The sequence below is a fragment of the Bombina bombina genome, chromosome 8 (assembly GCF_027579735.1).
Source record: "Bombina bombina isolate aBomBom1 chromosome 8, aBomBom1.pri, whole genome shotgun sequence".
Lineage (NCBI taxonomy): Eukaryota > Metazoa > Chordata > Amphibia > Anura > Bombinatoridae > Bombina > Bombina bombina.
Window position 1 is genome coordinate 325725802 of NC_069506.1, and position 24078 is coordinate 325749879.

The following is a 24078-nucleotide window of genomic DNA, read 5'->3' on the forward strand; positions in this document are numbered from 1 at the left end:
AGATTTGCAAAGCAGCAACTTGGTCTTTGCATACTTTTACTAAATTCTACCATTTTGATTCTTCAGTTTATAATTTCAGTTTTTTTCATTCTTAAGATTAAAACTTTTGATTTGGGTTGTGGATTATTTTTTTCAGCGAAATTGGCTGTCTTTATTTTATCCCTCCCTCTCTAGTGACTCTTGCGTGGAAGTTCCACATCTTGGGTATCTGCTATCCCATACGTCACTAGCTTATGGACTCTTTGCTAATTACATGAAAGAAAACATAATTTATGTAAGAACTTACCTGATTAATTTCTTTCATATTAGCAAGAGTCCATGAGGCCCACCCTTTTGTGGTGGTTATGATTTTTTTGTATAAAGCACAATTATTCCAATTCCTTATTTTTTTATGCTTTCGCTCCTTTCTTATCACCCCACTTCTTGGCTATTCGTTAAACTGAATTGTGGGTGTGGTGAGGGGTGTATTTATAGGCATTTTGAGGTTTGGGAAACTTTGCCCCTCCTGGTAGGAATGTATATCCCATACGTCACTATCTCATGGACTCTTGCTAATATGAAAGAAATGAATTTATCATGTAAGTTCTTACATAAATTATGTTTTTCTTTGCTACACTATTTTTTGGGGTCTGAAAATATTTTAAAATTATTTTACAGAGAGTACATTTATATCAGATATTAGGAGTTCAGTGCATGGATAGGAAATAATGACTGCTTGTCTATACTTAGGGGCATTAAATAGTGACCATATGTCTATAAGCACAAAAAAACAGGTCCTTTGTTTTCTCATCTACAAAAATATATTTATCAGTTATCATTCTTTTTACTATACAGGCACAAACTAGCATTTATACCACTTTAATGCTTCACTTGTTCCTTCTGATCCACTCATAATGTCAGATATCAACATTGGTGGCAATTGAGAGCAATCTATGAAATCAGATGGTGGAGTTAGGTGAACTTGCGGGTCTCGACTGTGGCCATGTTTGGTGTGGTTTTGGTTTGTCCTTGGAGTGGACAAAGGTGATTGGGTAAACCAAAGGTTGGCTCCTTCCTTGCTCGCTATGCTTAGTCCCTTGTTCAGAGGGATATTTTGAGGCTGGACTGACCTTGTTAGGCTCAATCAGACTTGATATACTTCAGGAACATTCTCACTTTGTATGAAAATGTTAGGACAATCAGTACAAGACATGGCATTCCTGCAAAATATAAGCCATTTGACAATGAGGTCTCTCATCCAGTTTCTTAGTGTATATTCAAAGAATACAATATAATGCATATGCATGTTCAGATTTTGCACATTTTCATTTTAAACACATCTGGGTTGTATGTTTAAAGGGGCCTCCCACTTTATCACTCTGCGTGATACAGCCAATCAAATGACATATTGGCTAGGATGATGCATTGTATGGGAACTAGTTTCTACTCTGCTTGTTGCCTAGGAAACAATAAAATCCCAACCGCACATGCACTGTAGAGCTTCACAGAACAGCCAAAGCATTTCCTTTAGGAGACATAGTATTGTTGGTAGTTTTTTCCCTGGTGACTTATACATATAAGAAAAAGAAACGTATGTGTGTGATGCTCACTAACCTATTGAGGTATCGCTTGTGCATGAAAAATGCAAAAATGATTTACCTTTTATTGTGTGCTCTGAATTCATGCTAAGGGAAGACAAGGGTGTGTGCATCTTTTGTAATTTTCATGTCTGTGTCTCTTTGAATGACAATATACTCACGAGCAATCATTCATTGTTCCCAGCTTTTGTTTAAATGTCTCCTAGTTCATCAATATCACACAGAGCAAAAAACACAAACAAAGCACCTTCCATTCTATGTTTTCCTGTGACTGTGTCATTTTCTTTTTAATTAAAGGGACAGTAAAGCCGAAATAAAACTTTCATGATTTAGAAATAAAAATACTCATACCGATAAAGCACCTGAGTGCAAAATGCTAAATGCCTCACAAGCTTCACAGAGTCGCATGGAGACAGGACAACTTCCAACCAACACCATGCAGGAAAAACAGTGCCAAATGTAAATATTTGTAAACATGCACTGCTCACACCAATTATAAATTATTGTCAGGTTAAAGTGATGCTGAATTAAACATTTTCATAACATGTCAGTAGTAAATGTATATTATTTTAAGTCAAACCATTGTTTAAAAAAACAATAATAATAATTTCTATCCTAACACTTTAAAACATATACTTATTTTATTTCCGTTGTTCTTTGGATCTTCGTCCTCCATTTTTCTAATTGTACGGTATCTGTGTGACATATAGAGGGCAGTCCTATCTACTATGCAAGGCAAGATAAACAAATGCACATTTCAAATCTGTTTTCAGTAGATGTTGAATTCACGGTCACCTTAAATAAAAATTAAATAAAAAAACATGTTTATCTGATGGTACAGTCAATGAGAAGCTGTGCTGACCTTCACACTGAGAAGAAACAGAGTGCAATACAGCACCTCTGCTGTAGCTGGATAGAGATTATGTGCACAAACTGGTTTGTTAGTCTATATCCAGCAGCATAAGAGGTGTAGGATTAAGTTCTTATCACTGGGATAGGCAGTGCAGCTTCTGACCGATTCCTCCAATGGCACTAGGTAATGAGGCTTTTTTCTGAGGAACATCTGGGGGATATCGATAACAGGCTTTATCTTTGCAAGATGTACCGAGTCCACGGTTTCATCCTTGTGGGATATTGTCCTTCCTAACAGGAAGTAGCAAAGAAAGCACCACAGCAGAGCTGTCTATATAGCTAACCCCTTAACTCCACCCCCCAGGCATTCTCTTTGCTGGCTCTAAGCTGGAAGGGTAAAGAGAAGAGGTGTTAAACTGTTAGTTTTTATTTTGCTTCAATCAAGTGTTTGTTGTTTTTAAATGGTACCGGTGTTGTACTATTTACTCTCAGGCAGGACATAGATGAAGATTTCTGCCTGGAGGATGATGATCTTAGCATTTGTAACTAAGGTCTACTGCTGTTCCCACAGAAGCTGAGGAGTACAGGAAAACTTCAGTGTGAGGAACGGTTTCTTGCTATACAGCAATGAGGTATGTTCAGTCATTTTTTCTGCAGAGACTGTGTTAACTCAGAAAGCTGACAGTGTCCCCATTAGGGGAAGGGGAAGCAGTAATCCTAGTTATATAAGGGGCATTACTAGCTTACATACAGGGCTAATCTTATGGGCACTCAGTTTGTGTATAATATATTGGGCAAACGTTTGTGTTTTATGGGACGTATGTTTGAGGGTACACTTGGCTTATTTAAGGGTTTTTTCTTCTGTTAAGTGTGATCAGTCCACGGGTCATCATTACTTCTGGGATATTAACTGCTCCCCTACAGGAAGTGCAAGAGGATTCACCCAGCAGAGCTGCATATAGCTCCTCCCCTCTACGTCACTCCCAGTCATTCTCTTGCACCCAGCAACTAGATAGGTCGTGTGAGAGGACTATGGTGATTATACTTAGTTTTATATCTTCAATCAAAAGTTTGTTATTTTAAAATAGCACCGGAGTGTGTTATTACCTCTCTGGCAGAGTTTGAGGAAGAATCTACCAGAGTTTTGCTATGATTTTAGCCGGAGTAGTTAAGATCATATTGCTGTTCTCGGCCATCTGAGGAGTGAGGTAAACTTCAGATCAGGGGACAGCGGGCAGATGAATCTGCATAGAGGTATGTAGCAGTTTTTATTTTCTGACAATGGAATTGATGAGAAAATCCTGCCATACCGATATAATGTCATGTATGTATACTTTACACTTCAGTATTCTGGGGAATGGTATTTCACTAGAATTACACTGTAAGAAATACATAAAGCTGTTTAATAACTAGAGATTATGTTTAACGTTTTTGCTGGAATGTAAAATCGTTTTCATTTGCTGAGGTACTGAGTGAATAAATGTTTGGGCACCATTTTTCCACTTGGCAGTTGCTTAAATCTGTTTTTTCTGTCAGTTTCTGTTCTCCCTCACTGCTGTGTGTGTGGGGGAGGGGCGCTTTTACTATGCATCAAATATTTCAGTCAGCAACTCATTGTATTCCCTGCATGATCTGGTTCATCTCTACAGAGCTCAGGGGTCTTCAAAACTTATTTTGAGGGAGGTAATTTCTCTCAGCAGAGCTGTGAGAATTATAGTTTGACTGAAATAAAAACTTTTATTCTGTAATTTGTTTCCTGCTTTCAGAAATTGTTATCTTTGCTAATGGGATTAAACCTTTGCTAAAGTTGTGTTGTTTACAAGGATTGAGGCTATAACTGTTTCAATTTATTAATTTTTAACTGTCATAGATCTTCTGTGCTTCTTAAAGGCACAGTACGTTTTAATATTATTCTATTTGAATTGTATTTCCAAGTTGCAAGTTTATTTGCTAGTGTGTTAAACATGTCTGATTCAGAAGATGATACCTGTGTCATTTGTTGCAATGCCAAAGTGGAGCCCAATAGAAATTTATGTACTAACTGTATTGATGCTACTTTAAATAAAAATCAATCTGTACAAATTGAACAAATTTCACCAAACAACGAGGGGAGAGTTATGCCGACTAACTCGCCTCACGTGTCAGTACCTACATCTCCCGCTCAGAGGGAGGTGCGTGATATTGTAGCGCCGAGTACAGCTGGGCGGCCATTACAAATCACATTACAGGATATGGCTACTGTTATGACTGAAGTTTTGGCTAAATTACCAGAACTAAAAGGTAAGCGTGATCACTCTGGGGTGAGAACAGAGTGCGCTGATAATATTAGGGCCATGTCAGACACTGCGTCACAGGTGGCAGAACATGAGGACGGAGAACTTCATTCTGTGGGTGACGGTTCTGATCCAAACAGACTGGATTCAGATATTTAAAATTTTAAATTTAAACTGGAAAACCTCCGTGTATTACTAGGGGAGGTGTTAGTGGCTCTGAATGATTGTAACACAGTTGCAATACCAGAGAAAATGTGTAGGTTGGATAAATATTTTGCGGTACCGACGAGTACTGAGGTTTTTCCTATACCTAAGAGACTTACTGAAATTGTTACTAAGGAGTGGGATAGACCCGGTGTGCCGTTCTCACCCCCTCCGATATTTAGAAAAATGTTTCCAATAGACGCCACCACAAGGGACTTATGGCAAACGGTCCCTAAGGTGGAGGGAGCAGTTTCTACTTTAGCTAAGCGTACCACTATCCCGGTGGAGGATAGCTGTGCTTTTTCAGATCCAATGGATAAAAAGTTAGAGGGTTACCTTAAGAAAATGTTTGTTCAACAAGGTTTTATATTGCAACCCCTTGCATGCATTGCGCCGATCACGGCTGCAGCGGCATTCTGGATTGAGTCTCTGGAAGAGAACATTGGTTCAGCTACTCTGGACGACATTACGGACAGGCTTAGAGTCCTTAAACTAGCTAATTCATTCATTTCGGAGGCCGTAGTACATCTTACTAAACTTACGGCGAAGAATTCAGGATTCGCCATTCAGGCACGCAGGGCGCTGTGGCTAAAATCCTGGTCAGCTGATGTTACTTCTAAGTCTAAATTGCTTAATATACCTTTCAAAGGGCAGACCTTATTCGGGCCCGGGTTGAAAGAGATTATCGCTGACATTACAGGAGGTAAAGGCCATGCCCTGCCTCAGGACAAAGCCAAAGCCAAGACTAGACAGTCTAGTTTTCGTTCCTTTCGTAATTTCAAAGCAGGAGCAGCATCAACTTCCTCTGCACCAAAACAGGAAGGAGCTGTTGCTCGCTACAGACAAGGCTGGAAACCTAACCAGTCCTGGAACAAGGGCAAGCAGACTATGAAACCTGCTGCTGCCCCCAAAACAGCATGAATTGAGGGCCCCCGATCCGGGATCGGATCTAGTGGGGGGCAGACTTTCTCTCTTTGCCCAGGCTTGGGCAAGAGATGTTCAGGATCCCTGGGCGCTAGAGATAATATCTCAGGGATACCTTCTGGACTTCAAATACTCTCCTCCAAGAGAGAGATTTCATCTGTCAAGATTGTCAACAATCCAGACAAAGAAAGAGGCTTTTCTACGCTGCGTACAGGAGCTCTTGTTAATGGGAGTAATCCATCCAGTTCCACAATCGGAACAGGGACAGGGGTTTTACTCAAATCTGTTTGTGGTTCCCAAAAAAGAGGGAACTTTCAGACCAATCCTGGACTTAAAGATCCTAAACAAATTCCTAAGAGTTCCATCGTTCAAGATGGAGACTATTCGGACAATTTTACCTATGATCCAAGAGGGTCAGTACATGACCACTGTAGATTTAAAAGATGCTTACCTGCACATACCGATTCACAAAGATCATTACCGGTACCTAAGGTTTGCCTTCCTAGACAGGCATTACCAGTTTGTGGCTCTTCCATTCGGATTGGCTACAGCGCCAAGAATCTTCACAAAGGTTCTGGGTGCTCTTCTAAGACCGCGGGGAATCTCGGTAGCTCCATACCTAGACGACATTCTGATACAAGCTTCAAGCTTTCAAACTGCCAAATCTCATACAGAGTTAGTGCTGGCATTTCTAAGGTCACATGGATGGAAGGTGAACGAAAAGAAAAGTTCACTCGTTCCACTCACAAGAGTTCCCTTCCTGGGGACTCTTATAGATTCTGTAGAAATGAAGATTTACCTGACAGAGGACAGGCTATCAAGACTTCAAAGTGCTTGCCGCACTCTTCATTCCATTCAACACCCGTCAGTGGCTCAATGTATGGAGGTAATCGGCTTAATGGTAGCGGCAATGGACATAGTACCCTTTGCACGCTTACACCTCAGACCACTGCAACTGTGCATGCTAGGTCAGTGGAATGGGGATTACTCAGACTTATCCCCTTCTCTGAATCTGGATCAAGAGACCAGAAATTCTCTTCTATGGTGGCTTTCTCGGCCACACCTGTCCAGGGGGATGCCATTCAGCAGACCAGACTGGACAATTGTAACAACAGACACCAGCCTTCTAGGTTGGGGTGCCGTCTGGAATTCCCTGAAGGCTCAGGGACTATGGAGTCAAAAGGAGAGTCTCCTGCCAATAAACATTCTGGAATTGAGAGCAGTTCTCAATGCCCTCCTGGCTTGGCCCCAGTTGACAACTCGGGGGTTCATCAGGTTTCAGTCGGACAACATCACGACTGTAGCTTACATCAACCATCAGGGAGGGACAAGAAGCTATGATGGAAGTATCAAAGATAATTCGCTGGGCAGAGTCTCACTCTTGCCACCTGTCAGCAATCCACATCCCGGGAGTGGAGAACTGGGAGGCGGATTTCTTAAGTCGTCAGACTTTTCATCCGGGGGAGTGGGAACTTCATCCGGAGGTCTTTGCCCAAATACTTCGATGTTGGGGCAAACCAGAGATAGATCTCATGGCGTCTCGACAGAACGCCAAGCTTCCTCGTTACGGGTCCAGATCCAGGGATCCAGGAGCAGTCCTGATAGATGCTCTGACAGCACCTTGGGACTTCAGGATGGCTTACGTGTTTCCACCCTTCCCGTTGCTTCCTCGATTGATAGCCAGAATCAAACAAGAGAGAGTATCAGTGATTCTAATAGCACCTGCGTGGCCACGCAGGACTTGGTATGCAGACCTGGTGGACATGTCATCCTGTCCGCCTTGGTCTCTACCTCTGAAACAGGACCTTCTGATACAGGGTCCCTTCAAACATCAAAATCTAACTTCTCTGAAGCTGACTGCTTGGAAATTGAACGCTTAATTTTATCAAGACGTGGGTTTTCTGAGTCAGTTATTAGTACCTTAATACAGACTAGGAAACCTGTTACCAGAAAGATTTACCATAAGATATGGCGTAAATACCTACATTGGTGTGAATCCAAAGGTTACTCTTGGAGTAAGGTTAGGATTCCTAGGATATTGTCTTTTCTACAAGAAGGTTTAGAAAAGGGTTTATCTGCTAGTTCATTAAAGGGACAGATCTCAGCTCTGTCCATTCTGTTACACAAACGTCTGTCAGAAGTTCCTGACGTCCAGGCTTTTTGTCAGGCTTTGGCCAGGATTAAGCCTGTGTTTAAAACTGTTGCTCCACCATGGAGTTTAAACCTTGTTCTTAATGTTTTACAGGGCGTTCCGTTTGAACCCCTTCATTCCATTGATATAAAGTTGTTATCTTGGAAAGTTCTATTTTTAATGGCTATTTCCTCGGCTCGAAGAGTCTCTGAATTATCAGCCTTACGTTGTGATTCTCCTTATTTGATTTTTCATTCGGATAAGGTAGTCCTGCGTACTAAACCTGGGTTCTTACCTAAGGTAGTTACTAACAGGAATATCAATCAAGAGATTGTTGTTCCTTCTTTATGCCCAAATCCTTCTTCAAAGAAGGAACGTCTACTGCACAACCTGGATGTAGTCCGGGCTCTAAAATTTTACTTGCAGGCAACTAAGGAATTCCGACAAACGTCTTCTCTGTTTGTCATTTACTCTGGGCAGAGGAGAGGTCAAAAAGCTTCCGCTACCTCTCTTTCTTTTTGGCTTCGTAGCATAATTCGTTTAGCTTATGAGACTGCTGGACAGCAGCCCCCTGAAAGAATTACAGCTCATTCTACTAGAGCTGTGGCTTCCACTTGGGCCTTCAAGAATGAGGCCTCTGTTGAACAGATTTGCAAGGCTGCAACTTGGTCTTCGCTTCATACTTTTTCCAAATTTTACAAATTTGACACCTTTGCTTCATCGGAGGCTATTTTTGGGAGAAAGGTTCTTCAGGCAGTGGTTCCTTCTGTATAAAGAGTCTGCCTATCCCTCCCGTCATCCGTGTACTTTTGCTTTGGTATTGGTATCCCAGAAGTAATGATGACCCGTGGACTGATCACACTTAACAGAAGAAAACATAATTTATGCTTACCTGATAAATTCCTTTCTTCTGTAGTGTGATCAGTCCACGGCCCGCCCTGTTTTTAAGGCAGGTAAATATTTTTTAATTTATACTCCAGTCACCACTTCACCCTTGGCTTTTCCTTTCTCGTTGGTCCTTGGTCGAATGACTGGGAGTGACGTAGAGGGGAGGAGCTATATGCAGCTCTGCTGGGTGAATCCTCTTGCACTTCCTGTAGGGGAGCAGTTAATATCCCAGAAGTAATGATGACCCGTGGACTGATCACACTACAGAAGAAAGGAATTTATCAGGTAAGCATAAATTATGTTTTAACCCACATGGCTTTCAAAAAAAGGTTTTTGTGTAGGCCCCAGCAACATCGCGTGAGAGGGACGGGGCCTATTTTCGCGCCTCAGTTGCGCACTTAGTTGATGCAGGCAAGCAGCAAGCAAGTCTCCAGAGGTCCTGGTACTCTTCTGGGGCCCAATCGAAGCTTTATTCCCACAGAATGCTGACAGGGTTTTTTTACCGGTTTTAGATATTTGTCAATCCGTTTTTTTCATTTGGGGGTATATTGCTTAGATATTTGTGGTGCAATCTTACTATAACTTAGTGGGTGTACTGTAAAAATTTTGGAAAATTTGAGGCAATTTTAAGCATTTTTGCAGTTTGTGTATGTCTTTTTTTTTCTCTTAAAGGCACAGTACCGTTTTTGAAAATTGTGTTTTTTTCATTAAATAAAGTGTTTTCCAAGCTTGCTTGTCTCATTACTAGCCTGTTCAACATGTCTGACATTGAGGAAACTCATTGCTCAATTTGTTTAGAAGCCATTGTGGAACCCCCTCTTAGAATGTGTCCCACTTGTACTGATATGTCTATAAATTGCAAACAGCATATTTTGACTTATAAGAGTTTGGCATTGGATGATTCTCAGACAGAAGGAAATCAGGTTTTGCCATCTAGTTCTCCCCAAGTGTCACAACCAGTAACGCCCACACAAGCGACGCCAAGTACCTCTAGTGCATCTAATTCTTTTACCTTGCAAGATATGGCCTCAGTTATGAATACTACCCTCACAGAGGTTTTATCTAAGCTGCTAGGGTTGCAAGGGAAGCGCAGTAGCTCTGGGTTAAGAACAAATGCTGGGCCTTCTGACGCTTTAGTTGCCATATGCGATACTCCCTCACAATGTTCTGAGGTAGGGATGAGGGATTTGCTATCTGAGGGAGAGATTTCTGATTCAGGAAGGTTACTCCCTCAGACAGATTCAGATATGACGGCATTTAAATTTAAGTTAGAACACCTCCGTTTATTGCTCAGGGAGGTTTTAGCGACTCTGGATGATTGTGACCCTATTGTAGTTCCAGAGAAATTGTGTAAAATGGACAAATATCTAGAGGTTCCTGTTTACACTGATGTTTTTCCGGTCCCTAAGAGGATTTCGGACATTGTTACTAAGGAGTGGGATAGACCAGGTATTCGGTTCGCTCCCCCTCCTGTTTTTAAGAAAATGTTTCCCATATCTGACACCATGAGGGACTCATGGCAGACGGTCCCTAAGGTGGAGGGAGCTATTTCTACTCTGGCTAAGCGTACAACTATACCTATTGAAGACAGTTGTGCTTTCATTGATCCTATGGATAAAAAATTAGAGGGTCTCCTAAAGAAAATTTTTGTTCATCAAGGTTTTCTTCTTCAACCCATAGCGTGCATTGTTCCTGTAACCACTGCAGCTGCCTTTTGGTTTGAGGCTCTAGAAGAGGCTCTTCAGGTGGAGACCCCACTAGAGGATATTCTGGACAGAATTAAGGCTCTTAAGCTAGCTAATTCTTTTATTGCAGACCCAGCTTTTCATCTCTCTAAGTTAGCGGCAAAGAATTCAGGTTTTGCAATTTTAAAGCATTATGGCTTAAGTCCTGGTCGGCTGATGTGTCATCAAAATCTAAGCTTTTGACTATCCCTTTCAAAGGTAAGACCCTTTTCGGGCCTGCACTGAAAGAGATCATTTCAGACATCACTGGGGGGAAGGGTCATGCCCTTCCCCAAGATAAGTCAAATAAGACAAAGACCAAACAAAATAATTTTCGTTCCTTTCGAAACTTCAAGGGTGGTCCCGCTTCCTCTTCCCCTGCTGCAAAGCAAGAGGAGAACTTTGCTCAATCCAAGCCAACCTGGAGACCTAACCAGGCTTGAAACAAGGGTAAACAGGCCAAAAAGCCTGCTGCTGCCAGGTTAATGTGTTTCCGCAGGCCAGCGTGGGTTATAGTGATGACGGACCCCAGCCTACTGGGCTGTGGTGCAGTCTGTAATTCCCTGAAAGCACAGGGTTTGTGGACTCAGGAGGAGGCCCTCCTACAGATAAATATTCTGGAATTAAGAGCGATACTCAATGCTCTTCAGGCATGGCCTCAGCTGGCTTCGGCTAGATTCATCAGGTTTCAGTCGGACAACATCACGACTGTAGCTTATATCAATCATCAGGGGGGAACAAGGAGTTCCTTGGCGATGATAGAAGTTTCCAGGATAATTCGATGGGCAGAGACTCACTCTTGCCATCTATCAGCGATCTATATCCCAGGGGTAGAGAACTGGGAGGCAGATTTTCTAAGTCGTCAGACTTTTCATCCGTGGGAGTGGGAACTCCATCCGGAGATGTTTGCTCAACTGGTTCAGCTATGGGGCACACCAGAATTGGATCTGATGGCGTCTCGTCAGAACGCCAAACTTCCTTGTTACTGATCCAGGTCCAGGGATCGTCGGACAGTACTGATAGATGCTCTAGCAGTACCCTGGTCATTCAACCTGGCTTATGTGTTTCCACAATTTCCTCTCCTTTCCCTGTTGATTGCAAGAATCAATTAGGAGAGAGCTTTGGTGATTTTGATAGCACCTGCGTGGCCACGCATGACTTGGTATGCAGACCTGGTGGACATGTCATCTCTACCACCATGGACTCTGCCACTGCGACAGGACCTTCTAATTCAAGGTCCGTTCAAGCATCCAAATCTAATTTCTCTGCAACTGAATGCTTGGAGATTGAACGCTTGATTTTATCAAAGCAGGGTTTCTCTGAGTCAGTCATACATACCTTGATTCAGGCTCGAAAGCCTTTCACCAGGAAAATCTATCATAAGATATGGCGTAAATATCTTTTTTGGTGCGAATCCAAAGGCTACTCATGGAGTAAGACCAGGATTCCTAGGATTTTGTCCTTTCTTCAAGACGGATTGGAGAAAGGATTGTCAGCTAGTTCCTTAAAGGGACAGATATCTGCTTTGTCTATCCTATTGCACAAGCGTCTGGCTGATGTCCCAGACGTTCGAGCTTTTTGTCAGGCTTTAGTTAGAATCAAGCCTGTGTTTAAACCTGTTGCTCCGCCATGGAGTCTAAATTTAGTTCTTAATGTTCTTCAGGGGGTTCCGTTTGAACCCATTCATTCCATACATGTTAAACTTCTATCTTGGAAAGTTCTGTTTCTAGTTGCTATCTCTTCAGCTCAAAGGGTTTCTGAACTATCTGCATTACAATGCGACTCGCCTTATCTTGTTTTCCATGCTGATAAGGTGGTTTTGCGTACCAAACCTGGGTTCCTCCCTAAGGTTGTTTCTAACAGGAATATCAATCAGGAAATTGTTGTTCCTTCTCTGTGTCCTAATCCTTCTTCTAAGAAGGAATGTCTGTTGCACAACTTGGACGTGGTTCGTGCTTTGAAGTTTTATTTGCAGGCAAACAAAGATTTTCGCCAATCATCTTCTTTGTTTGTTGTCTATGCTGGAAAGTGCAGAGGTCAAAAGGCTATGGCTACCTGTCTTTCCTTTTGGCTGAAAAGCATAATCCGTTTGGCCTATGAGACTGCTGGACAGCAGCCTCCTGAAAGAATTACAGCTCACTCCACTAGAGCGGTGGCTTCCACATGGGCTTTTAAAAATGATGCTTCTGTTGAACAGATTTGTAAGGCTGCGACTTGGTCTTCGCTTCATACATTTTCCAAATTTTCCATATTTGATACTTTTGCTTCTTCGGAGGCTATTTTTGGGAGAAAGGTTTTGCAAGCAGTGGTGTCTTCCGTTTAGGTTCCTGTCTTGTCCCCCCCTTCATCAGTGTCCTAAAGCTTTGGTATTGGTATCCTACAAGTAAGGATGAAACCGTGGACTCGGTACATCTTGCAAAAGAAAACAAAATTTATGCTTACCTGATAAATTTCTTTCTTTTGCGATGTACTGAGTCCACGGCCCGCCCTGTCTATCAAGATAGATAGTATTTTTATTGAAAACTTCAGTCACCTCTGCACCGTATAGTTTCTCCTTTTCTTCCTTGGCCTTCGGTCGAATGACTGGGGGGTGGAGTTAAGGGGGGAGCTATATAGACAGCTCTGCTGTGGTGCTCTCTTTGCTACTTCCTGTTAGGAAGGACAATATCCCACAAGTAAGGATGAAACCGTGGACTCGGTACATCGCAAAAGAAAGACATTTATCAGGTTAGCATAAATTTTGTTTTTTTGTGGGTGCATTGGGACTACTTTGCTTTTTGAAACAGTGATTGCACATAAAGGGACTAAGTAAAATGCAAGATTCATAAATCTTATATTTACTGCCCCTATAATGTAATTTTTACTGCTGAATTATTTACACATAATGTTATGATTTTACTCTGCTTTCCAGCTGTTTATTTTATCATTTCAGCCATGTGTAACTAATTTTCTCTGGTAACAGTAGTTTTGTTTCTTAAGTATTGGCTGCTCACTCTCTGTTTGTTTCTAGATCGACAATAAAGGGAATCATTTACTTGTGCATGAAGAATCCTCCATCAATGTCCCAGCTATCGCTGCCGCCCATGTGATAAAGCGCTATAATGCGCAGGCCCCGGATGAGCTGTCATTTGAGGTATTTACATTGTTTGTGTCCAGAAACCTTAATGAGAACGTGCTTAAAGGGCAAGTGACAATGATATGTACCGGTACAAATCCCCAAATACGGAATTCCAAAATCCAAACTTTTTTTAATTGATATTTTGTTTGAGTAAAATTATTAAGAGTTTCTATTTTTCACTGCCTGTAAGTCGCAGTCTTTTTTGTCTGTGTCTTTGTTTTTTTGTTTTTTGTGTTCTAAAATACAAATAATAGTCTCTATTTATTTAAAACCACAAACATTACCTTGTGATTACAATACTGTACTGTCATTCTGATGGTACTATGTATACAAAAGTATTACGATGATGTAAAACTACCTTTAGTTTACATGTATTCCAAAATCCAATCCTTTTTTCGGTCCAAAGCAGTTTGGATAAAGGGTTTTCTACCTATACAGTGTTTAAAGCCAGCCCCAGGCTTTTTGAAAATGAAAATGCTTACTAAAACATAACTTGTTTCTTCTATTTTTAATTAATAGCCCATATTGCTTATGGAGCATACCTAATATTCATACAGGAAATAAAGTAGTAAAGTCCTCCAGAAGTGTCCTTGAGGCAGCAATTCTTCCTATAAACCAGTATACTCTCCAGTACAGCTATAAAACACAAATCTCAGAATATGCCACATGTCCCAGGTCAGCCCTATAGGAGAAGCATATGAAGAACAAGTGGATTTCTATTGGTGATTCAGCACTCCAATCTGCTGAGTAAAGAAGGCTTTCTCAGTGGCTCACTGTGCTGCCGACTCTGGAACCAGCCATTTCCAAGCGTCTGTGTCCAGACAAAACTCCAAATAGTAAATCAAAAAATGTAGGATGTCATTGCAGTTCCTGGAGTTCACAATACTGTACACTGTATTCAGTGTGTGCTCGACAAGCATTCAGCAGCTGGTGGCACAGTATTCACTTTACATATTGTATTGGGCCATGTATACAACTTCACAATGGTAGAGCATATAAGCCTTTAATGCACCTCTCAGTCTGTAAATTCCTCTGAGCCTCCTTTACAGTCTAACCCCTCCATGACCAAACTGAGACCTCTCTTTTCCTGGGTAAGAGGGTGCTGTCGTTGCTGCTATTTTATCGCTATATGGGCCTCCTCAGCGGCGGTGCTCCCTCTAAGGCACATTTTTAGCTGATCCGTTCAGATAACCATACTAGAGGGTGTATTCCTAGTAGAAAAACTTTGCAAATTTCTTTTAAAAATAAAATGCATGCAGATATTTTGTAATGCAGTGTTTTACTGACTAGATATTATGCATATATCAAAAATATTTGAATGCCTCTTTGCTGTACAAAGGGGACTGCAACAGAAAGTATTATCTATCTATTTCTAGAGACCTGCTGCTCTCATCGGTATTATCCGTTTCTTGCCAGAGCACTGACCTGGTAGCCAAGGCTATGTTATGATGATAGGACTTGCTTTTTATCCTTGAGGAGATCATTGTATCGCTTTCTGTGTGTTTTCATTACTAATAGGGTTATTTGTCAAAGTCCCAACTGCAAAACAGTTACAAAAATGTGCAGTTGTCAGCATCTAGTTTATCAAATTAAAGCATTTTTTTTTATAAATGTGATACTGATTTTTTCCTTTACTTTTGATAAATTACCTCAATTATGTATTCCAAATGCATTGATTTCTACAAATTGTAGCTTATTATTTTGCATTTTAATGATCAACCACTTTTACAGAGCTGATATAGGGGGTATTTTGTTTCACATTTCACCCCCCTCTAAAAAGAATATAAATGATTTGTGAACAGTTCTTTTTCATGTGAAGGACAATGAAGTTATGGAATGCGCTATCAGTGGAAAATGTAAATACATATGTAGATTTAAAATGCCATTAATGTCCGCTGTATAAAGTCTAAGCAACTGATATTGAAAGATATTAGCCATTTTAAAATATATATTTTTTTTTTTTTTAAAGATCAGGAAGGAATTTATCTGCATGTAAATATTTTAACCCCTTGGGTACTAAAGTTGTTTGCAATGCAGTTTGTTACAAGGTTGTTTGAAATCTAAAGGGTTAAGGAAATAATATCCACTTATACTGTGATATCCATTCTTAACCATTTACATCCTGTTTTCCCTGTCCTTGTTTTATATATGAAGTTTGTATTTTTCTTCCTCTCAATTAAAACTCTTAAACTTTGCTTAGAAGAAAAACTGTAAAGTTAGAAATGCACAGGTTTCACAGCATGTAACAATTATCAGGAATATATCGTGCCATAACAGGGTGACTGTTTGTGTTTGCAGGTGGGAGACATTGTGTCGGTTATTGATATGCCCCCAAAGGAACTGACCACCTGGTGGAGGGGGAAACATGGATTCCAGGTAGGAGGATTGGAAACTATTCTTAATGAGGGTCCATAATTAATGAGTGGAATTTTCGTGATGCCATCAATTTAAAGGGATATAAAACCCAAACATGGTCTTTTGTGATTCAGAACAGACCATTTAACAAAAAAAGTTTCTAAGTTACTTCTATTATCAAATATGCTTCGTTCCAGTGTCTGGAGCACGACACGGCAGGAAAATAAAGCTGCCACCGAGTGCATTAGTAACGGTATTAACAGATTTTTATTTTTTACATAACGTGTCCTTTTTTGTGCTCACTTACTTTCTCATGTTCTTAGTTGAATGTTGGATTTTTGACATTGAAATGACAGAACAAATTTCCCCTCAATATTTATCCTACCCTTTAAATGATTCTAAACATGTATTAACATAATACATTTACAATTCAGTATTTGAACCTAAATTTTGAATATTACATTTTATTATTGATTCCCATTGACTTACCTTGAATGTTGTGAAAATTGATATTCAAATGCTACATTTGATACCTGTTACATTCAGTAAATGCAAAAACATATGTCCAATGTTAGACAAACTCAGTTGTAATTAATGTGCCATGGCATTATTCTATCCATTGGGAAGCACATGGATTGCGCCTGGGGCATTTTGGTTCCTTAAGAAGGACATTTAGGGAACTGGGTTGGGTTTCCTTTCAAGAAAACAAGCTTTTGATTGATGAGTTTAAAACTCTCCACTGTCTGACACTGGCACAAGCTGAGTTACTTACAAGCCGTAAATAGCAAAAAAATGTTGTTTCTGTTGAAAGCAGCATTTATCTTGTTAAGTGTATTCAGTCCACGGGTCATCCATTACTTATGGGATATATTCCCTTCCCAACAGGAAGTTGCAAGAGGATCACCCAAGCAGAGCTGCTATATAGCTCCTCCCCTCACATGTCATATCCAGTCATTCTCTTGCAACCCTCAACATAGAAGGAGGTCGTGAGAGGAGTGTGGTGTTTTATACTTAATTATTTCTTCAATCAAAAGTTTGTTATTTTTAAATGGCACCGGAGTGTGCTGTTTTTTTCTCAGGCAGTATTTAGAAGAAGACTGCCTGCGTTTTCTATGATCTTAGCAGAAGTAACTAAGATCCACTGGCTGTTCTCGCACATTCTGAGGAGTGGGGTAACTTCAGAAAGGGAATAGCGTGCGGGGTCTCCTGCAAATGAGGTATGTGCAGTAAAATATTTTTCTAAGGAATGGAATTGACTAAGAAAATACTGCTGATACCGAAGTAATGTAAGTACAGCCTTAAATGCAGTGGTAGCGACTGGTATCAGGCTGATTAAATGTATGTACAGTAATGTAATTTTCTAAGGAATGGAATTTGACTAAGAAAATGCTGCTAATACTGAAAGTAATGTAATGAGCCTTAACTGCAGTAGAGGCGACTGGTAGCAGGCTTATAAATAACAATACATACACTTTAAAAAGGGATCTTGAAAACGTTTACTGGCATGTTTAATCGTTTTTGTGAGGTACATTGGTAATAAAACTTATAGGGGCATGACTTTTTCCACATGGCTGACTTATATTTCTGCATAGAAATAGTTAACTGAGGTTTCCCACTGCTGTAATAATGAGTGGGAGGGGCCTATTTTAGCGCTTTTTTGCGCAGTAAAAATTTAGTCACAGTCTTCCTGCTTCTTCCTGCATGACCCAGGACGTCTCTAGAGAGCTCAAGGGTTTTCAAAAGTCATTTTGAGGGAGGTAATCAATCACAGCAGACCTGTGACAGTGTGTTTGACTGTGTTAAAAACGTTTATTTGCATATTGATTATCCGTTTTTGGGTATTAAGGGGTTAATCATCCATTTGCTAGTGGGTGCAATGCTCTGCTAAATTAATACATTTACTGTGAAAATTTGGTTGCTATAACTGATTTGGTTCATTGTTATTTCAACTGTGACAGTTTTTCTCCAACATAGGTGTGTCCGGTCTACGGCGTCATCCTTACTTGTGGGATATTCTCCTCCCCAACAGGAAATGGCAAAGAGCCCAGCAAAGCTGGTCACATGATCCCTCCTAGGCTCCGCCTTCCCCAGTCATTCTCTTTGCCGTTGTACAGGCAACATCTCCACGGAGATGGCTTAGAGTTTTTTGGTGTTTAACTGTAGTTTTTATTATTCAATCAAGAGTTTGTTATTTTAAAATAGTGCTGGTATGTACTATTTACTCTGAAACAGAAAGGTGATGAAGATTTCTGTTTGTAAGAGGAAAATGATTTTAGCAACCGTTACTAAAATCGATGGCTGTTTCCACACAGGACTGTTGAGAGGAATTAACTTCAGTTGGGGGAAACAGTGAGCAGACTTTTGCTGCTTGAGGTATGACACATTTCTAACAAGACGATGTAATGCTGGAAGCTGTCATTTTCCCTATGGGATCCGTAAGCCATTTTTATTACATAAGAAAAAAAGGGCTTCACAAGGGCTTTTAAGACTGTAGACATTTTCTGGGCTAAAACGATTGATATATAAGCATATTTTAATACTTCATAGCTTTGAGGAATTATTTTATTCTTGGGAATTATGTAAAATAACCGGCAGGCACTGTATTGGACACCTTATTCTCTAGGGGCTTTCCCTAATCATAGGCAGAGCCTCATTTTCGCGCCTCTATTGCGCACTTGTTTTTGGGAAGCATGACATGCAGATGCATGTGTGAGGAGCTCTGATACATAGAAAAGACTTTCTGAAGGCGTCATTTGGTATCGTATTCCCCTTTGGGCTTGGTTGGGTCTCAGCAAAGCAGATACCAGGGACTGTAAAGGGGTTAAATATAAAAACGGCTCCGGTTCCGTTATTTTAAGAGTTAAAGCTTTCAAATTTGGTGTGCAATACTTTTAAGGCTTTAAGACACTGTGGTGAAATTTTGGTGAATTTTGAACAATTCCTTCATACTTTTTCACATTTGCAGTAATAAAGTGTGTTCAGTTTAAAATTTAAAGTGACAGTAACGGTTTTATTTTAAAACGTTTTTTGTACTTTGTTATCAAGTTTATGCCTGTTTAACATGTCTGAACTACCAGATAGACTGTGTTCTGTATGTGGGGAAGCCAAGGTTCCTTCTCATTTAAATAGATGTGATTTATGTGACACAAAATTTAGAGAAAATGATGCCCAAGATGATTCCTCAAGTGAGGGGAGTAAGCATGGTACTGCATCATCCCCTCCTTCGTCTACACCAGTCTTGCCCACACAGGAGGCCCCTAGTACATCTAGTGCGCCAATACTCCTTACTATGCAACAATTAACGGCTGTAATGGATAATTCTATCAAAAACATTTTAGCCAAAATGCCCACTTATCAGCGAAAGCGCGACTGCTCTGTTTTAGAAAATACTGAAGAGCATGAGGACGCTGATGATATTGGTTCTGAAGTGCCCCTACACCAATCTGAGGGGGCCAGGGAGGTTTTGTCTGAGGGAGAAATTTCAGATTCAGGGAAAATTTCTCAACAAGCTGAACCTGATGTAATTACATTCAAATTTAAATTGGAACATCTCCGCGCCCTGCTTAAGGAGGTGTTATCTACTCTGGATGATTGTGAGAATTTGGTCATTCCAGAGAAATTATGTAAAATGGACAAGTTCCTAGAGGTCCCGGGGCCCCCCGAAGCTTTTCCTATACCCAAGCGGGTGGCGGACATTGTAAACAAAGAATGGGAAAGGCCCGGCATACCTTTCGTCCCTCCCCCTATATTTAAGAAATTGTTTCCTATGGTCGACCCCAGAAAGGACTTATGGCAAGACAGTCCCCAAGGTCGAGGGGGCGGTTTCTACTCTAAACAAACGCACCACTATACCCATAGAAGATAGTTGTGCTTTCAAAGATCCTATGGATAAAAAATTAGAAGGTTTGCTTAAAAAGATGTTTGTTCAGCAAGGTTACCTTCTACAACCAATTTCATGCATTGTTCCTGTCACTACAGCAGCGTGTTTCTGGTTCGATGAACTAGAAAAGGCGCTCAATAAAGATTCTTCTTATGAGGAGATTTTGGACAGAATTCATGCTCTCAAATTGGCTAACTCTTTCACCCTAGACGCCACTTTGCAATTGGCTAGATTAGCGGCGAAAAATTCTGGGTTTGCTATTGTGGCGCGCAGAGCGCTTTGGCTAAAATCTTGGTCAGCGGATGCGTCTTCCAAGAACAAATTGCTTAACATTCCTTTCAAGGGGAAAACGCTGTTTGGCCCTGACTTGAAAGAGATTATTTCTGATATCACTGGGGGCAAGGGCCACGCCCTTCCTCAGGATAGGTCTTTCAAGGCCAAAAATAAACCTAATTTTCGTCCCTTTCGCAGAAACGGACCAGCCCCAAGTGCTACGTCCTCTAAGCAAGAGGGTAATACTTCTCAAGCCAAGCCAGCCTGGAGGCCAATGCAAGGCTGGAACAAAGGTAAGCAGGCCAAGAAACCTGCCACTGCTACCAAGACAGCATGAGATGTTGGCCCCCGATCCGGGACCGGATCTGGTGGGGGGCAGACTCTCTCTCTTCGCTCAGGCTTGGGCAAGAGATGTTCTGGATCCTTGGGCGCTAGAAATAGTCTCCCAAGGTTATCTTCTGGAATTCAAGGGGCTTCCCCCGAGGGGGAGGTTCCACAGGTCTCAATTGTCTTCAGACCACATAAAAAAACAGGCATTCTTACATTGTGTAGAAGACCTGTTAAAAATGGGAGTGATTCATCCTGTTCCATTAGGAGAACAAGGGATGGGGTTCTACTCCAATCTGTTCGTAGTTCCCAAAAAAGAGGGAACATTCAGACCAATCTTAGATCTCAAGATCCTAAACAAGTTTCTCAAGGTTCCATCGTTCAAAATGGAAACCATTCGAACAATTCTTCCTTCCATCCAGGAAGGTCAATTCATGACCACGGTGGATTTAAAGGATGCGTATCTACATATTCCTATCCACAAGGAACATCATCGGTTCCTAAGGTTCGCATTTCTGGACAAGCATTACCAGTTTGTGGCACTTCCGTTCGGATTAGCCACTGTTCAAGAATTTTCACAAAGGTGCTAGGGTCCCTTCTAGCGGTGCTAAGACCAAGGGGCATTGCAGTAGTACCTTACTTGGACGACATTCTGATTCAAGCGTCGTCCCTTCCACAAGCAAAGGCTCACACGGACATTGTCCTGGCCTTTCTCAGATCTCACGGGTGGAAAGTGAACGTAGAAAAAAGTTCTCTATCTCCGTCAACAAGGGTTCCCTTCTTGGGAACAATAATAGACTCCTTAGAAATGAGGATTTTTCTGACAGAGGCCAGAAAATCAAAACTTCTAAACTCTTGTCAAATACTTCATTCTGTTCCTCTTCCTTCCATAGCGCAGTGCATGGAAGTAATAGGTTTGATGGTAGCGGCAATGGACATAGTTCCTTTTGCGCGAATTCATCTAAGACCATTACAACTGTGCATGCTCAGTCAGTGGAATGGGGATTATACAGACTTGTCTCCGACGATACAAGTAGATCAGAGGACCAGAGATTCACTCCGTTGGTGGCTGTCCCTGGACAACCTGTCACAGGGGATGAGCTTCCGCAGACCAGAGTGGGTCATTGTCACGACCGACGCCAGTCTGGTGGGCTGGGGCGCGGTCTGGGGACCCCTGAAAGCTCAGGGTCTTTGGTCTCGGGAAGAATCTCTTCTCCCGATAAATATTCTGGAACTGAGAGCGTTATTCAATGCTCTCAAGGCTTGGCCTCAGCTAGCAAAGGCCAAATTCATACGGTTTCAATCAGACAACATGACGACTGTTGCGTACATCAACCATCAGGGGGGAACAAGGAGTTCCCTGGCGATGGAAGAAGTGACCAAAATCATTCAATGGGCGGAGACTCACTCCTGCCACTTGTCTGCAATCCACATCCCAGGAGTGGAAAATTGGGAAGCAGATTTTCTGAGTCGTCAGACATTTCATCCGGGGGAGTGGGGACTCCATCTGGAAATCTTTGCCCAAATTACTCAGTTGTGGGGCATTCCAGACATGGATCTGATGGCCTCTCGTCAGAACTCCAAGGTTCCTTGCTACGGGTCCAGATCCAGGGATCCCAAGGCGACTCTAGTAGATGCACTAGTAGCACCTTGGACCTTCAAACTAGCTTATGTATTCCCGCCGTTTCCTCTCATCCCCAGGCTGGTAGCCAGGATCAATCAGGAGAGGGCATCGGTGATCTTGATAGCTCCTGCGTGGCCACGCAGGACTTGGTATGCAGACCTGGTGAATATGTCATCGGCTCCACCATGGAAGCTACCTTTGAGACGGGACCTTCTTGTTCAAGGTCCGTTCGAACATCCGAATCTGGTCTCACTCCAACTGACTGCTTGGAGATTGAACGCTTGATCTTATCAAAGCGAGGGTTCTCAGATTCTGTCATTGATACTCTTGTTCAGGCCAGAAAGCCTGTAACTAGAAAAATCTACCACAAAATATGGAAAAAATATATCTGTTGGTGTGAATCTAAAGGATTCCCTTGGGACAAGATAAAAATTCCTAAGATTCTATCCTTTCTTCAAGAAGGTTTGGAGAAAGGATTATCTGCAAGTTCCTTGAAGGGACAGATTTCTGCCTTGTCTGTGTTACTTCACAAAAAGCTGGCAGCTGTGCCAGATGTTCAAGCCTTTGTTCAGGCTCTGGTTAGAATCAAGCCTGTTTACAAACCTTTGACTCCTCCTTGGAGTCTCAATTTAGTTCTTTCAGTTCTTCAGGGGGTTCCGTTTGAACCCTTACATTCCGTTGATATTAAGTTATTATCTTGGAAAGTTTTGTTTTTGGTTGCAATTTCTTCTGCTAGAAGAGTTTCAGAATTATCTGCTCTGCAGTGTTCTCCTCCTTATCTGGTGTTCCATGCAGATAAGGTGGTTTTGCGTACTAAACCTGGTTTTCTTCCGAAAGTTGTTTCTAACAAAAACATTAACCAGGAGATAGTTGTGCCTTCTTTGTGTCCGAATCCAGTTTCAAAGAAGGAACGTTTGTTGCACAATTTGGACGTAGTTCGTGCTCTAAAATTCTATTTAGATGCTACAAAGGATTTTAGACAAACATCTTCCTTGTTTGTTGTTTATTCTGGTAAAAGGAGAGGTCAAAAAGCAACTTCTACCTCTCTCTCTTTTTGGCTTAAAAGCATCATCAGATTGGCTTACGAGACTGCCGGACGGCAGCCTCCTGAAAGAATCACAGCTCATTCCACTAGGGCTGTGGCTTCCACATGGGCCTTCAAGAACGAGGCTTCTGTTGATCAGATATGTAAGGCAGCGACTTGGTCTTCACTGCACACTTTTACTAAATTTTACAAATTTGATACTTTTGCTTCTTCTGAGGCTATTTTTGGGAGAAAGGTTTTGCAAGCCGTGGTGCCTTCCATCTAGGTGACCTGATTTGCTCCCTCCCTTCATCCGTGTCCTAAAGCTTTGGTATTGGTTCCCACAAGTAAGGATGACGCCGTGGACCGGACACACCTATGTTGGAGAAAACAGAATTTATGTTTACCTGATAAATTACTTTCTCCAACGGTGTGTCCGGTCCACGGCCCGCCCTGGTTTTTTAATCAGGTCTGATAATTTATTTTCTTTAACTACAGTCACCACGGTATCATATGATTTCTCCTATGCAAATATTCCTCCTTTACGTCGGTCGAATGACTGGGGAAGGCGGAGCCTAGGAGGGATCATGTGACCAGCTTTGCTGGGCTCTTTGCCATTTCCTGTTGGGGAGGAGAATATCCCACAAGTAAGGATGACGCCGTGGACCGGACACACCGTTGGAGAAAGTAATTTATCAGGTAAACATAAATTCTGTTTTTTGTGCTTCTTAAAGGCGCAGTAGCGTTTTTTATATTGCTTGTAAATTTATTTTAAAGCATTTTCCAAGCTTGCTAGTCTCATTGCTAGTCTGTTTAAACATGTCTGACACAGATGAATCTGTTTGTTCACTATGTTTGAAGGCCAATGTGGAGTCCCATAGAAATATGTGTACTAAATGTATTG

General features: G+C 41.4%; 1 protein-coding gene across 4 annotated transcripts in view; it reads left to right on the forward strand.

Moving 5' to 3' along the window:
• ARHGAP32 (Rho GTPase activating protein 32) overlaps window positions 1–24078 on the forward strand; it is a 749023-nt gene that overhangs the window by 551700 nt on the left and 173245 nt on the right. For all 4 annotated transcript variants that reach the window (XM_053691545.1, XM_053691546.1, XM_053691547.1 and 1 more), the window contains exons 8-9: window positions 13584–13706; window positions 15990–16067. In XM_053691545.1, coding sequence (XP_053547520.1) covers window positions 13584–13706; window positions 15990–16067 — 201 coding nt within the window. The remainder of the gene's footprint in view (window positions 1–13583; window positions 13707–15989; window positions 16068–24078) is intronic.